This window comes from Protopterus annectens, chromosome 2.part0 (genome assembly GCF_019279795.1).
Source record: "Protopterus annectens isolate FY-2018-M chromosome 2.part0, PAN1.0, whole genome shotgun sequence".
NCBI lineage: Eukaryota > Metazoa > Chordata > Ceratodontiformes > Protopteridae > Protopterus > Protopterus annectens.
Window position 1 is genome coordinate 278,175,813 of NC_056728.1, and position 14,193 is coordinate 278,190,005.

A 14,193-nucleotide genomic window follows, 5' to 3' on the forward strand; every position below is an offset into this window, starting at 1 on the left:
CAATGAATGCAGCTTGTACTCGCCTTTGTTCTGATATTTAGGAAAGAAAACAGGGAGGTTGATGGACTGATTAAGGTTTGCTTCCGAAGCTACCTTAGGAAGAAAGGAGGGATTGATCCTGAGGTACACGCGGTCCGGATGGAAGATCAAGTAAGGCGGCTTCATGGACAGGGCTTGAAGTTCCGAAACTCTTTTGGCTGAAGTAATGGCTACTAAAAATGCAGTCTTAAGAGATAAGAATTTTAGATCTACTGTGGCCGCAGGCTCGAAGGGGGGAGCGGTTAAGGCCTGAAGAACCAAGGAAAGATCCCATGGTGGAACCGCCTGCTTGACAGGGGGTCTAAGCAGAAAGGTGCCTTTTAGGAAGATTTTACATAACTTGGCAGACATAAGAGGCCCAGAGTCATGACCAACATGATAATGAGAAATGGCCGCTAGCTGAACTTTGACCGTGGAACTACTGGCGCCATCATTAAAAAGAGTGGTAAGGAAGTCTAGCATCAAAGGAAGGGGAACCGTGAAGGGATCTAGACCCTGCCGCTCCGCCCAAATGGAGAATCGCTTCCATTTACTGCGGTAAATTTTTCTGGTAGAGGGTTTATGAGCCGCTACCAGAATGGCCTTAACGGGAGACGAGATACCGGGAGTCCTGATTAGGAGTGGAACTGGAGCAGCCAAGCAGTCAGCTTCAGGTTGTCCAGGTTCGGAGTTGGTAGGTTCGATGGTTGTGATATCAGATCCGGAATGGGATCTAGACTCCAAGGTGGATTCACTGAGTGAGACCTTAGGTAAGGGAACCAGATCTGCAGAGGCCAGAATGGGGCTATGAGGATCATTCTGCACCCCAACAGAGAGGCTTTCTGAAGAACCTGGAGCATCAGAGGCAAAGGGGGGTATGCGTAGAGAAGACCGGGAGGCCAAGCATGCACCAGAGCATCTCTCGGGGAATCCCCTGGAGGAGGGATTAGAGCGAAAAAACTGTCGCACTTGGTGTTTAAGGGAGAAGCAAAGAGATCGCAACAAGGAGTTCCCCACTGTGCGAAGATGCGTTTCGCTACTTGAGCATTGAGAGACCACTCGTACGGGGAGAGAATGGTGCGACTGAGCTTGTCCGCAAGGATGTTGGACCGACCCGGAATATGCGTTGCGATGAGAAAGCGGTTGGTGGAGATACCCATTCCCACACTCTCATGGCTTCTCGACATAAAGGGTAAGACCTGGTTCCCCCCTGTTTGTTGATGTACCAGACCACCGACATGTTGTCTGACTGAATCGCAATTGTTGCCAGGGGAAGAAAGGCTTGAAGTGCTTGCAACGCCAAGAGCACCGCTCTCATCTCCAGAACATTGATATGCAGGGAGGTCTCGGAGTCGTTCCACGTGCCTTGGACCGTCCGGCCCGCAAAATGCCCCCCCCCCACCCGAGGCGGGAGGCGTCCGTGGTCACTGTGGCGAGAGGGGGAGATGCACAAAAGGGGCGGCCTCCGTGGAGATCCTGGGAATGGAGCCACCACAAGAGAGACCGCTTGCAAGCCTTGCTGATTGCAATGGGGTGATGCAGGGGGAGAGAAAGATATGACCATTGTACTTGAAGTGTCCACTGAAGAACCCGCATGTTCAAGCGGGCAAGTGGGAGAAGAGAAATCGCTGCCGCCATGGACCCTAGTGCCCTCGGGACCAATTCTGCCGGAACTGAGTTGGAGTGGTGGATGGCCCGCACCTGGAGTCGCAGATTCCGAACTCTGTCAGTTGTGAGAAAGGCTCTTAATTTCCTCGTGTCTAACCTGGCACCTATGAATTCTATCAACTGAGTAGGGGCCAGGTTGGACTTTCCTACGTTTATCGTGATGCCTAGGCAGGGAGCTAGATGAAGAAAGGAGTCTCTTGCCAAGGATAGTAGATGCCTTGTTGGGGCGGTGAGAAGCCAGTCGTCCAGGTACGGAAAGACCTGCACCCCCTGAAGCCTCAGGTGGGCCGCAACCACTGCTAACACTTTGGTGAACACCCTGGGGGCTGTGGTGAGACCAAAGGGAAGGACCCTGAACTGGTAGTGACTGGCTCCCAGCTGGAAGCGAAGAAATCTCCTGGAGAGTCTGTCCATTAGTATGTGGTAGTACGCATCCTTGAGGTCTATAGAGCACATCCAGTGATTCTCTCCCAGAAGGAGGAGGATGGACTGCAAAGTGACCATCCGGAACTTCTCCTTGGGAACTGCCAGGTTTAATAGGGACAGGTCTAAAATTGGTCTTAGGTCCCCCGTCTTTTTTGGCACTAAAAAGAACCTGGAGTAGAACCCTGATCCGATCTGGTCTGGGGAGATGGGCTGGATGGCTCTTTTCCTCAGCAGATGGCCAATTTCTGCTGAAGCGGCCTCCCTCTGATCGGGTGGAACGTCGGGGAGGGATTTTAGCTTTGGGACATGAAGAAAAGGGATTTTGTATCCTCTGGATATAATGCGGAGGACCCAGCGGTCTGATGTTATGGACTCCCATGCCGCTAGGTGCTCCGAAAAACATCCCCCAACTGCCTCCAGAGTGGAGCAGTCGGGCAACCCCTCAGGGTTGCTGCACGGGCCGTTCAGAGAAAGGTTCTCTGGACCCGAAATTCCTGGGAGCCCCTCTGCCTCTGGGGCGGCGTCCTCCCTGTCCTCCTCCTGCCACGGAAGGACTGGTTGTCTGGAGCGGGTTGGGATTGCTGCGACTTCCGGAACCACATCTTCTTCTGGCCCTTTTGGTTCCTAGAGTAGGACCTCTGGGGCACAGAGAAGCGGACTCTGACGGCAGACAGCGTCTTCCCGTCCTTCTCGCTCTGGACCAAGGTGTCGCGAACCGTCTTGCCAAAAAGGGCAGAACCGTCACAAGGGGCGTTCGCGAATGACGCCTTGAAGGGCTCCATGAAATCGCAATGGCGGAACCAGGCCTGGCGTTGCATGACTAGGCCTATTCCTGCAGCTCTAGCGGCTCCCTCAGTAGCATGGGAAAGTAACCGCATAGAGGTATTGGTCACAGAATGAAGAGTGGCCATACGGGTGGAGTGCAAAAGTTTGTCCTCCTCCGACATGGACTCTGGGGGGGGGGTGCAGCGTATTCCTTGATAAGATTGCGCTGCATCCTAACAACATGTGCCAGATAGTTGAGCGCCCTCACTGAGAAGGTTGCTGAACTAAACATTCGCTTCCCCAAGCGGTCCATCATCTGAGACTCCTTGCTCGGAGGATGAACTGAAGGACTCTCCTGAGCGAGTTCCCTCTTAGTGGCTGCTGCCATCAACATGGCATCTACCGGGGGTCCCTTGCTCCAGTGGGCACGGTCAGCAGGGGGGCTAAGAATCCTGTCTGGCCTCTTAGGGATTGGCTCCACGATGTCCGGTTCCTTCCACGCCCTGGTGGTAATGAGGTCCACCAGGGGGTCGGCAGGAGGGGACACACAAGAGGTAGACAGGCCCGCTTCAAATGCCTCCAAGAACACGGACTCATCCGAGGAAGACTTTGGGGCAGACCACCCACCTCTTATACGAAGCATTTCCATGATGTCTCCAAAGGAGACATCCTCAGGGGGTGATCTTGGGGAGCCTTCCCCTTCCTCCAAGTCCGTGTCTTCAGTTAAAGACTCGGGGGGAGTCTATGTGCCTCATTTTACACGTGTGCTTGCAAGGTGCTTCATTGGGGGGGGGGCTGTCCGAGGAGCCCTCGCAAGCAGTGTCTAGTTCCAAAGAAACTGCTTGGGGCATTGAAACGGGCTGTCCCAGTGGCCGGGTGACGGAAGCCTGACCCAGAGCAGATGGAGTGCGGGACGGAGCCAAAGCAACTGCCGGTGGTCCGGAAGCCCTCAACAAAGCCCTCTCCATTACATCAAAAGCCGAAGGGGAGCCAGCCTCGACCAAAGGATCTGACAGTCGGCTCCCCCTCGGATCCGAGAAGTGGATCGGAGCCGGCGCAGAGCCCCTCGGATCCGAGGGACCAGTGCGCTCCGACACGGACGGCGCCGAAGGCACACTGAGTCCCCCGGATTCGAAGCTCAGAGCAAGGCTCCGAGAGGTCGGATCCGAAACACTCGAGGGCAGGGTCGGATCCGAAGTACCTAGTACTGTCGGCGCCGTCCCACCCCCAGCTCCGCACGCTCCGAGCCCAGGTAGCGGGTCGGAGAAGGAGCTATGGGCTTGAAAAATGGGGTCGAGCTCCCCCCCGGGGGGGGGGGGAGGCAGGAGCACTCCCATCTGCATCTGGGCCTGGATGAACCTTCGCATCATCCGGTCTAGATCAGCGTCGGAGAGACTATAGGTAGACCTTGATGAGGCTACCGAGGTAGGCCTTGAGTACCGCCTTGATAGCCTCGAAGGAGGTCGGGTCTCCTCCTCCTCAGGCCCCGGTGAAAAGGATGGGGACCGGAGCCGAGAAGGAGGAGAGCCAGCAGTGATAGAGGCCGGAGGAGAAGCCCGCTTAGCCGGCGGGGCCGAGACAGAGGTCTCGGCCCACCGCTTATGGTGCTTCTCTCTCCGGTCCTTCTTCCTCGCTTCCCTATCCTCCGAACCCATAGAGGGAGTTTGAATCCCGGGAGGAGGAGGGGGAGCAGGTAAGGCAGCAACCGCCGAAGCGGTAACTACCAACGGGGCGGAGGCCGAAGCCGAGTCCGGGGGCAAGAGTCCCGCCAAGACCAGCTTCGACCTCCGCTCCTTCAATGCCCTGGGGTTGAACCCTGCACAGATTGAACATCCAGAGGTGAGGTGTTCAACCCCAAGGCATCGAACGCACTGAGTGTGGCCATCAGCAGGGGATAGCTTATGGCCACACTCGGAGCATTTTGAGAAAATTGCCTTTGGGGCCTCGGACATTTTTTTTTTTTTTTTTTTTTTTTTTTTAAGAAAAAATAAAGTAACTAGCACACACACTAAAGGCCCCAAAGAAACACACACACTCACACTAGCTACGCGCCAGAGAGGGGAGGGTACACAAAATTAAGTTAACTTAACTCAAAAATATAATATACAGAAGGGGAACCTAACACTTTCACACAGTTAAAGTATTTTAAAGTAATAAAAACCCTTTTAAAGTACCAAAAAAACACTTAGCTTACGGAGCTCGAAATCTAGGCTGTCACCATGAACGCGGAAAACTAGATCTGAGGTCATGTAGGGAGAGCAGGGCATTATGGGTGAGGGGAGGAGCTAGGAGCTCGGATCCATAGCTGGATAAACCATGCCGGTTCGGATCCGATATCGGATCCATAACCCACAGGTTGCTGACAAATGAATCTCCTACTTCAGATCAATAAGTTTACTATTATAATTATCCTATAGAATGATAAAGCACTTTCTGACTAACAAGTAATGACTTGTCAGGCTCGGAGTATAGTGCCTGCAACACGGAGTGGGACACACTGATGCTTTGTCATCTTACATATAGGGGTTATAATAACCCCATGGATAGAAAGGGGTTCATGGTGCAGGTTTTGATACTATGTTTATGGGTTTTTTTACTTGCCTAAGTATATTAGTCAAACTAAAAGGAAACAGTTTTTTTATTCACAGCTGTACACAAACAAGAACTTTTATACATTATTCTGCCGAATGGAATACAAATTCAATTAAATCTACATATAGCAGTATTTAAATATGAAGGTGAACTCAATTCATGTTAATGGAGTGAATAATAAATGTAAGAGACTAAGTTTATTTAAATATATTAAAACTATAAACCCACAACTGATATGTCTGCAAGAGACACATTTATTAACTGAAGACCTTAATTTACTCATCTTCAATGTTTATACAGCATTAACAAGTTCATCACATAAGAAAAACACAAGAAGGGTAATGATTTCATGGAACAATTCTGTCATTATGCCAAAAATAATAAGCTCATATCAACATAAATCTGGGATGCTTTATATGTCAACTGTCTCAATAAATTGTAAACTGTATATTTTTATTAACTTTTATTGGATACCTGGCTTGACAACAAGTATAGTTAAACAACAGCTAGTAGTAGTAATCCAGCACTCCAAAGGAAACTTGATAATAGCTGGGGATTTCAATTGTATACTAAATGGTAAAGACATTTGACTCTATAAACACCAGAAGGAAAACTGCAACATCAAAAACACTAGCAGAATTTGTTGAGCTATATAATCTTTAAGATGTTAATGAATATGTAGACAAAGATTCTCTGCATTATACGTTTTTTCACATGGGTATAATATACATTCAAAAATGTATAGATTATTTATATCAAAGGAAATATCAACCTTTCTTAGCAATGTTAAAGTAATCTCTTGCCCATTAACAGACCACAATGCAATTACGTTTGCAGCAGAAGTTCATAAACAAAGGGTGATAATCACTAGAATACCATCCTATATAACAAATCTAAAAGAGCTTAAAGAATTTTACATAAAAGAATGACAACAATTTCTTGAATTAAACATAAATGAAGACACTTCGGAAATCTATATATGGGATGCATTAAAAGCATACATATATGGAAGAACATTAACTTGGTACAAAAATAAAAAGAAGCAATGGGAAAAGCAAGTAAGTGAACTTCAAAAGAAAATAGATATTAAACTTAATATACAAAAAGGACATAATCGATTAATGAATGATTTAGCAATAAAAATAAAGAATATACTGAAACATTACATCATAAAATAATGATATAATTAGAAAAATTCTAACTTCTTATTCAATGAATCCAAAGAATCAAAGAAAAATAGCAAATAGAACTAAGAAAGTTATTAAAATGAATCAAATTAAAGAAATATATAATCCCAGCATTAATAAGAAAGTCTCAGACTTAAACAGCATACTAGAAACATTTCAGTTGCACTATCAAAAAATTAATACTAGCAACATAGAGATGAAATCGTAAGAAACGATTAGAAACTTCCCTCAGACTAATATAAACCTCAAGATACAACAGAGTAGACACACTGACAAGCAAATAACAATTTCCGAGTTCCAGAATCAAATTAAAATACTGAAACCCAATAAAGTACCAGGAAATGACAACATAACACCAGAAATGTACAAGTTATTGCCCAAAGAAGCTAAACAGTTATTGTTGAAGGCTTTTAACCAGGTTAAACAAGGAACATTAGTTCCACCTTCTTGAAAATATAGTTTAATCTCACCTATTCTGACATCTGAAAAAATGCCTCAGAATGTTCTTCCTATAGGCCCATTTCATTGTTAAATGTAGATTACAAAATGTTTATGACAATACATACAGACAGAATTAAACCTATATTACCATCATCAATTGATTATGACCAGACAGGTTTAATAAAAGAAACACCTACGAAAATATTAAAATAATTCTTGCCTTGATAGATTATATTGATTTAAAGTAAGAGAGACATGACTCTGGTGAGTCTAGACATCAATAGCGTCTTTGATTCAATAGATTGGAATTATTTACTGGTGGTAATAATAAAAGAATATGGTTTTTCACAACAATTCAAGTTCTTAATTAAAACACTATATGAAAATTATCTGGCCTATGTTAAGACTGGGTCATGTCGCACTACTTCTATAACTATTAGAAAATGAACTAAGCAAGGATGCCCACTTTCACCTTTACTGTTTACATTAGCAATTGAGCCTTTTGCTAACTATGCTAGAATGAACACAAATATTAAAGGCATAACAACTGGGAATAACTTAGAAATTAAAATACAATTATTTGCTGACGACATCCTGCTGACAATATCTGATAAAGATAAACTATTAACAGAATTATTCCAAACAATGAACTTCTTTCAAACTATTTCTGGTCTTGTATTTAATGAAATCAAAACTAAAATTTTATGAATTAACTCAAATAAAAGGGAATTAAATAACTAAGTACTTAGCACCTGATAATAAAATTAAATACCTAGGAATATTACTAACTAGCAACACTAAAGAAACAATAAATATTAACTATATTCATATACTAAGTCAAATAAAATCATTAATGCAGAAATGGAATAGCAGGTTTTATACTATGGAAGATGGATTGTATACAATTAAATCAATAATTTTCCCAAAATTGTTACATTATACAGTACACAATCCTTTTCCATCCCTCCCACTAAGAAAATTATACACCAATATAATAAAATGATGCTGAATTTCATTTGGTTTAACAATAAGCCTAGAATCACGCTTAATAACCATTTAAAAGGTTGGGAGAAGGGTGGAATTAATCTGCCAGATATAGAGATTTATTCATTGACATCTATTACTAAAACAACTACTCTATGGCCATACTCAACCTATACAGCCAAATGGAAATTAATTCATGAATCTATATGTAATAACATTAGTAACGCAGCCCATAAACAATAAACGATATAATATAAATCCAACAAGTCTTTTATAATGTGATAAGAGATAACATTTAATAAAAATAGAAAAAAACAAGTATATAATTGGGGGTCTATGTCAGAACAATGAAAACGCCAATTCTCGAATGCTCACATGAGCAAATAATCAGAAACTCGAAATTGCTATTGTGGGAGGCTGCGTCTCCCTCACCCCTCGATAAATATATATTCCTACTCCAGGATTGCACTACAGTGAGGAAAGGGCAAATATTCCACTCTTCACTGTACTGCGATCCCAAAATACCAATTTCAAGTTTCTGATTATTCGTTCATGTGAGTGTTCGAGAGTTTGTGTCTTCATCATTCCGAAGTAGACCCTATAATTGTTACTGAAACAATAATACTGTTTAAAAAATATTCAAACATGAACCCTGATATTTTTTTATATTACATCCTATAGCTTGTACAAGAATGTAAAACAACCTTTGATTCAAATGTAATTAAAGAGCTTAAAGAAAAATAAGTGATTTACTGTAATCAAATACTCAATGGCAATACATTAGTCACACGAGATCAAATCAAAAGAAAATTTGAGTTGGATGCTAAATTGTGGCTACCAATACAACAAATAAGACAGTACATCACAAATAAGCGGGAGTTGACACCAACTTTTGAAAATAATATTCCTAAGTTCATAGATTTTGTGATACATATAACAAATAATATTTATACAGGACAAGAATATCTATCCAAAATTCATAAGACACAAAGAAACAAAGAACTATACCAATAATAGTAATTGGAATTATTATAATCAGGTTAATCAAAAAGATCCTGATAAAAATGAAAAAGAAATGATCCTTTAATCACCAAGTCAGTTCAGTGGAAACTATATGCATGGAAATCCCTACATAGATCTTTTCTAACCCCTCGCAGATTAGAACTAATATACAAGAAACATACTGACTGTTGGAGATGTAAAACGCATACAAACGCAGATCGGGAACACGTTTTTTGGCGTCATTGGTTTGAAATTATTTCTTTCAAACAATTTTTAATGATACTTTTCAGTTAACCAAGTCATTAGTTTTGTTTAATGTACCCATACCGCGATGTGTCCCAAAAGTAAAATATCCTTTACTGTGGACATTGCTTGCCATTGCACGTAAAGCCATAACAACTTACTGGAAGAATAAAGCACCACCAACTTTTCAAGATTAAGAAAATTGCAGATTAAGCTGCAACCATAAAGAAAAAAAAATAAGACAACATCAAACATCATTTATTTGCAGAAGGTTGATGAAATATTGGACAAAACAAATTGATCTGATTAGTCAGCAGAGCATCTTAATACAAACTGCATATTGTATATGGAAACGTGATGTTATAGATTGTATACTTGGGCAATTGTATATAGTTTCTTTTGTAAAATGTTGACTAGTTGATCATGTTATTTTATGTTTCATTATTTATGGTTCAATCTATTTGAAGATATGGAAAAAAAAATTAATAAAAATTTCTTTGGAGTAAAAGTTTATTAAATTACTTCTCAAAGTAAGCCACAGAAGAAAAAATGCACACACTAACATGAACAAGTTCACTAAACCGGGCATTTCCTCAATGTGCAACTCATCCTAGACTGTAATTAAGACAAAATTCTGCCCAATCAACTGGGACAGAACGCCACTCTCACACCCTCTAACATAATGATATGGGGGGGGGGGGGTAAAGTACTTCAGTCAATAATAGCAATTCTAAGAAGAAGCAGCAAATTGCTAATGGGTAACATACAGAGTGTTAGAAAACAGAAGAAAGTTCTGTGGTAACAGGGAGTAATGTATACTTCTGGTTGTATCCTATCAAGGTGTGTGTGTGTGTGTGTGTGTGTGTGTGTGTGTGTGTGTGTGTGTGTGTGTGTTTTTAATACTGAAAAAAAAACACAATACTACTTTAGTTCTCACATAATTAAAGCCAGCCTTTTTTGTTTTTAATATTTGTTTTGGACAACACAAATGAACATCAATCCTCCCCATAGATTCATCCGTACTTTAAGTCCAAGGGCTCAAATTGCTACATTATATTTCACTTGGCCTAGAAGAGTGAGCCAACTGGTGGGAGTAGTGCAATCATCCACTGAGGATGGTAATTTTGCTAGCCCTACCTCTCTACATACATGTTTAGTGCTTCATGAAAGGCTGCTTTGGCAATAAGGAGCTATATGGTGGTGCTGCGGTAGCGTTGCCGCCTCACAGTAAGACGTTGTCTTGCTCAATTCTCAGCTAAAGCGTCTTCTGTGTGGAGATATGCGTGAATGGGCGTACCTTCGTCGAAGGTTGTGCGTCAGGGCTGGCAACTCGGTATGTAAAAATCTACTGCCAATCATTAGCGAACCGGAGTTCCACTGTGGCGACCCCTAACTGGGAAAAGCCAAAAGATACAACAGCACACATTTCCACCACCACCCAAGAACCATGGGGTTGGTACACCATTGCCTGCCTTCCTGCCCACTAGCCTGATGTCTTCAACCTGAGCTCTGGCTTCCAACAGGGAGACATCAGCATATACCATCCCTCCCAAGATAAGAGCACTGCATCCTCAGGTGCACTAGATTCCAACTGAAACAAGATATTTTCCTTGTACTCAACATTGTTACAGGTCACATTGGAAATGCATTAGCCTACATTAATGATATTAGCTCTTTTGGGATGTCAGTTAAGGTCTGTGATTTTACAAGTCATTACAGTCTGTGCTGTACAAGCAGAATTGTGTACCTGGTTTTGCTATTGTAAAAAAAACGTGATGTGTCAATAAGTTAGTCAGCCACTTTAATCTACCTTAGATTTTCAGAGACTGTATGCAATTAATATAAACTTTCTCTATTAACAGCCAAACCTGTGTTGATGAAGAGCCTTCCTGTCAAGTTCCCAAGCAAGCTCTGTAGCAAACTCTGGTTGGTCTGTATGATCCACCGGATCTGTAGCCAATTGCTCCCCATCAAACTTTGCTTCTACAATCAGCAAATGCCTTTGACGCTTAGGAAAGTGCCGCCCTGCAGAAAGTCAAAGTAATGCTGTCAGACTTCAAAAAAATGAAACATCTTGCTCTCCTCTAGGGGACACACACACAAAATGCAATAATCAACTGCCCATTCACATTACTAACAGCTTCCATGTGAGGAATGCAGGGAAACTGAATCCAAGTGTGTGCAAACAGGCTAACAAGGGTCACTAGATTAGGAGCAGAAAGCTATCTAGTATGCGGTAAATTTTCTTAATGGGCTTACGTACATTGTGCAGCATACTACGACACCTGAGAGTACAAAAATACTAGACATTTAACTTATGCACAGGACTTAAAAACCAACAACAGTGAAGTTCTAACTGCATGTGAGAGAATTAAAGGCAAGTGCATCACATTTTTTTAAACAATACAGCAGCTTACAATCCATGCAACCTACAGAATTATTTTTTTATGAAAAGACTGTACCAGTTTTTACACACTTGAATTTTACAGGTAGAGCCTTTCCTTGAGAATACTAGACACACATGTTGTAATGCTTGCTTAATGCCAGCAATTTGCTAGCTGCTTCACTAGCTAACAAAGTCCCAGTTAGCTTCCCCCACCTAACACTATACTGTGAAACATCCAAGCACAGCTTCCCCATCATAACATGTGCATTAAGAGAAGCTCTGGTTAGGATACAGTGGATGCAACAGTTCAGAATGAACATCTCCAGATAAGAAACTGGATCTCCTTTTGAATGAGAGAAAAGTTCCTTTACTTGACAAGTGCAGCAACCTCTGAGTTGAGGATATTAAGCAAGAAGATACAAGAGGAAATTCCCAAGTGTGGGGGATTCTCTCAAGTAAATACAAGAAATGGGACTCCTCTCTGAATTGTATAGGTTTACTTACCTTAACAGTAGATATTCAGACAGTTTACTGTTCCAGTAACAAATACAATATGGGACATACCCTGCCATGGATACTGTAGATAAAATCAGTCTACAAAGCTGCAGGCTCTTTTCTTGCGTGCTCCATGTGTCTGCCCTTAGCATGAGAACATGTACAAGTACAACACAGACGTACGGGTACACCAAAACTCACAGCCCTCTTGCTCCAAATGGGTAAGCTAAAGTCTAAAACCTTAAGGAAAGCCATGTCAGAAGAACAAGGCTAAGAAGGATGCTCCACCCCGGACAGCAAAGGTACAAAAAAAAGGGGGGGGGGGGGTAGCCAGTGCTAGCACTGCAGGAGTGATGTGTTTGAACACATACTGTTAAGGTACAAAAACTTACACAACTGCACTATGTTCTTCATTACAGCATTCATTTGGTACTTGTGTATTAATGCAACCAGGAGAAAAATGTTTCAGACTTCGCCAAATTATTGATTTCTGCTGGAAAGATAGCAACCTATGCAATGAAATTATATTTTGGTAAATGTGTACGCGATCTGTAAATGTTATTCAACAGGAATGTGCTTAGAAACGACAGAGATGGTCAACCAGACATATATTTGTGTATGACCAGAAAGTTTACTGGCAACGAAATGGTGTTGCTATGGGGAGCTCTTGCTCCAATAGTTATGCAAATGCTGTGATGAGTATATGGGAAACCAAATATATAGTAAATGATCCCTTCACTGCTTGTATCTCCTTTTATAAAAGATTTGTAGATGATTTGTTTATCCTATGGACAGGAAGTGAAGAAATATTGTTTGAATTTATGGAGTATATTAATACATCATCTAACTTTTTGCATTTTACTTTGAATTTCTCTACCATAGGTATAAATTTCTTGGATGTATATATTTCTGGAGATGTTGGTGGTAAATTGATTAGTAGTTTGTATAGGAAAGAATGTCATGCTAATCAGCTACTTAGATGTAGCATGCATCCTAATTTTGTTTTTAGAAATGTAGCTAAGAATCAATTCTTTAGAGCATAAAGACTAAATGTTAATGTCGAAGACTATCAGAAATTTAGGACTCAAACTGAGAATGAATTATTTGAAAGAGGATATGAACAACATTTGATTCAACATACCTCTGGTGTAGTGGATACATTAAGGTCTACTACAGCTAAACCTTACTTCTCTGAGAGCAGACCAAGGACTAGAAAAGTAGTGAATAATAAACTTAGAATGTCCTTACATTACACTAGGGACATAGCTAAGTATATAGATGTCATCAATTCTCATTGGAATATTTTAACAACTGATGAACATATTAAGACAATTGTGGGTGTGAAAATAGAAGTTATGTTCTTACCATAACTTTCCATGTTAGTTGTCTTCTTCTCGCCTTCTTTCTTGCTGGATGGGTTCGGAGCCGACCTCGGCTCCGACTCGGCCACTCTAAAAGCTCGAGATTTGGTTCCACCGGCTCGAGGCTCCCCTTATATCCCACAATGCTAGGCGGTATTACCTCAGATCTCGTTTGTAAGCTAGGCCCAGCCAATAATAAATCCAGAACTACTGGAAAATGGAAAAACCACCTCTATAAAAGGAAAGGAAGAAGGTGACCTGAAACCTGATGAAGGAATATATGCAAAGTATAGCATATACATATATACAATAGAGGTGGAAGAAAGAGAGGTCACAATCAAACTCCTCTAGGTCTGTCCAGGCTAGGTGGAAGGAGGGTAGGACGCAAGAAAGAAGGCGAGAAGAAGACAACTAACATGGAACGTTATGGTAAGAACATAACTTCTATATGTTAAGTTGTCTATCTCGCCTTCATTCTTGCTGGATGGGACCGCGTCCCTAGCACCTTGTCCCGGGTGGCCTATCGGAACAGACTCTTGAGAACACTGGAACCAAAATTAGCTCTATGTCTAGAAGCTAGATCCAACTTGTAATGAGAAACGAAAGTGTGAGGGGTAGCCCATGT

The 14,193-nt window shown here is 42.2% G+C and overlaps 1 protein-coding gene across 1 annotated transcript in view; it reads right to left on the reverse strand.

The window, feature by feature from the left end:
* CEP120 (centrosomal protein 120) overlaps nt 1-14,193 on the reverse strand; it is a 1,674,147-nt gene that overhangs the window by 1,551,723 nt on the left and 108,231 nt on the right. The window contains exon 2 of the mRNA XM_044060765.1: nt 11,195-11,351. Within this exon, the coding sequence (XP_043916700.1) occupies nt 11,195-11,351 (157 nt within the window). The remainder of the gene's footprint in view (nt 1-11,194; nt 11,352-14,193) is intronic.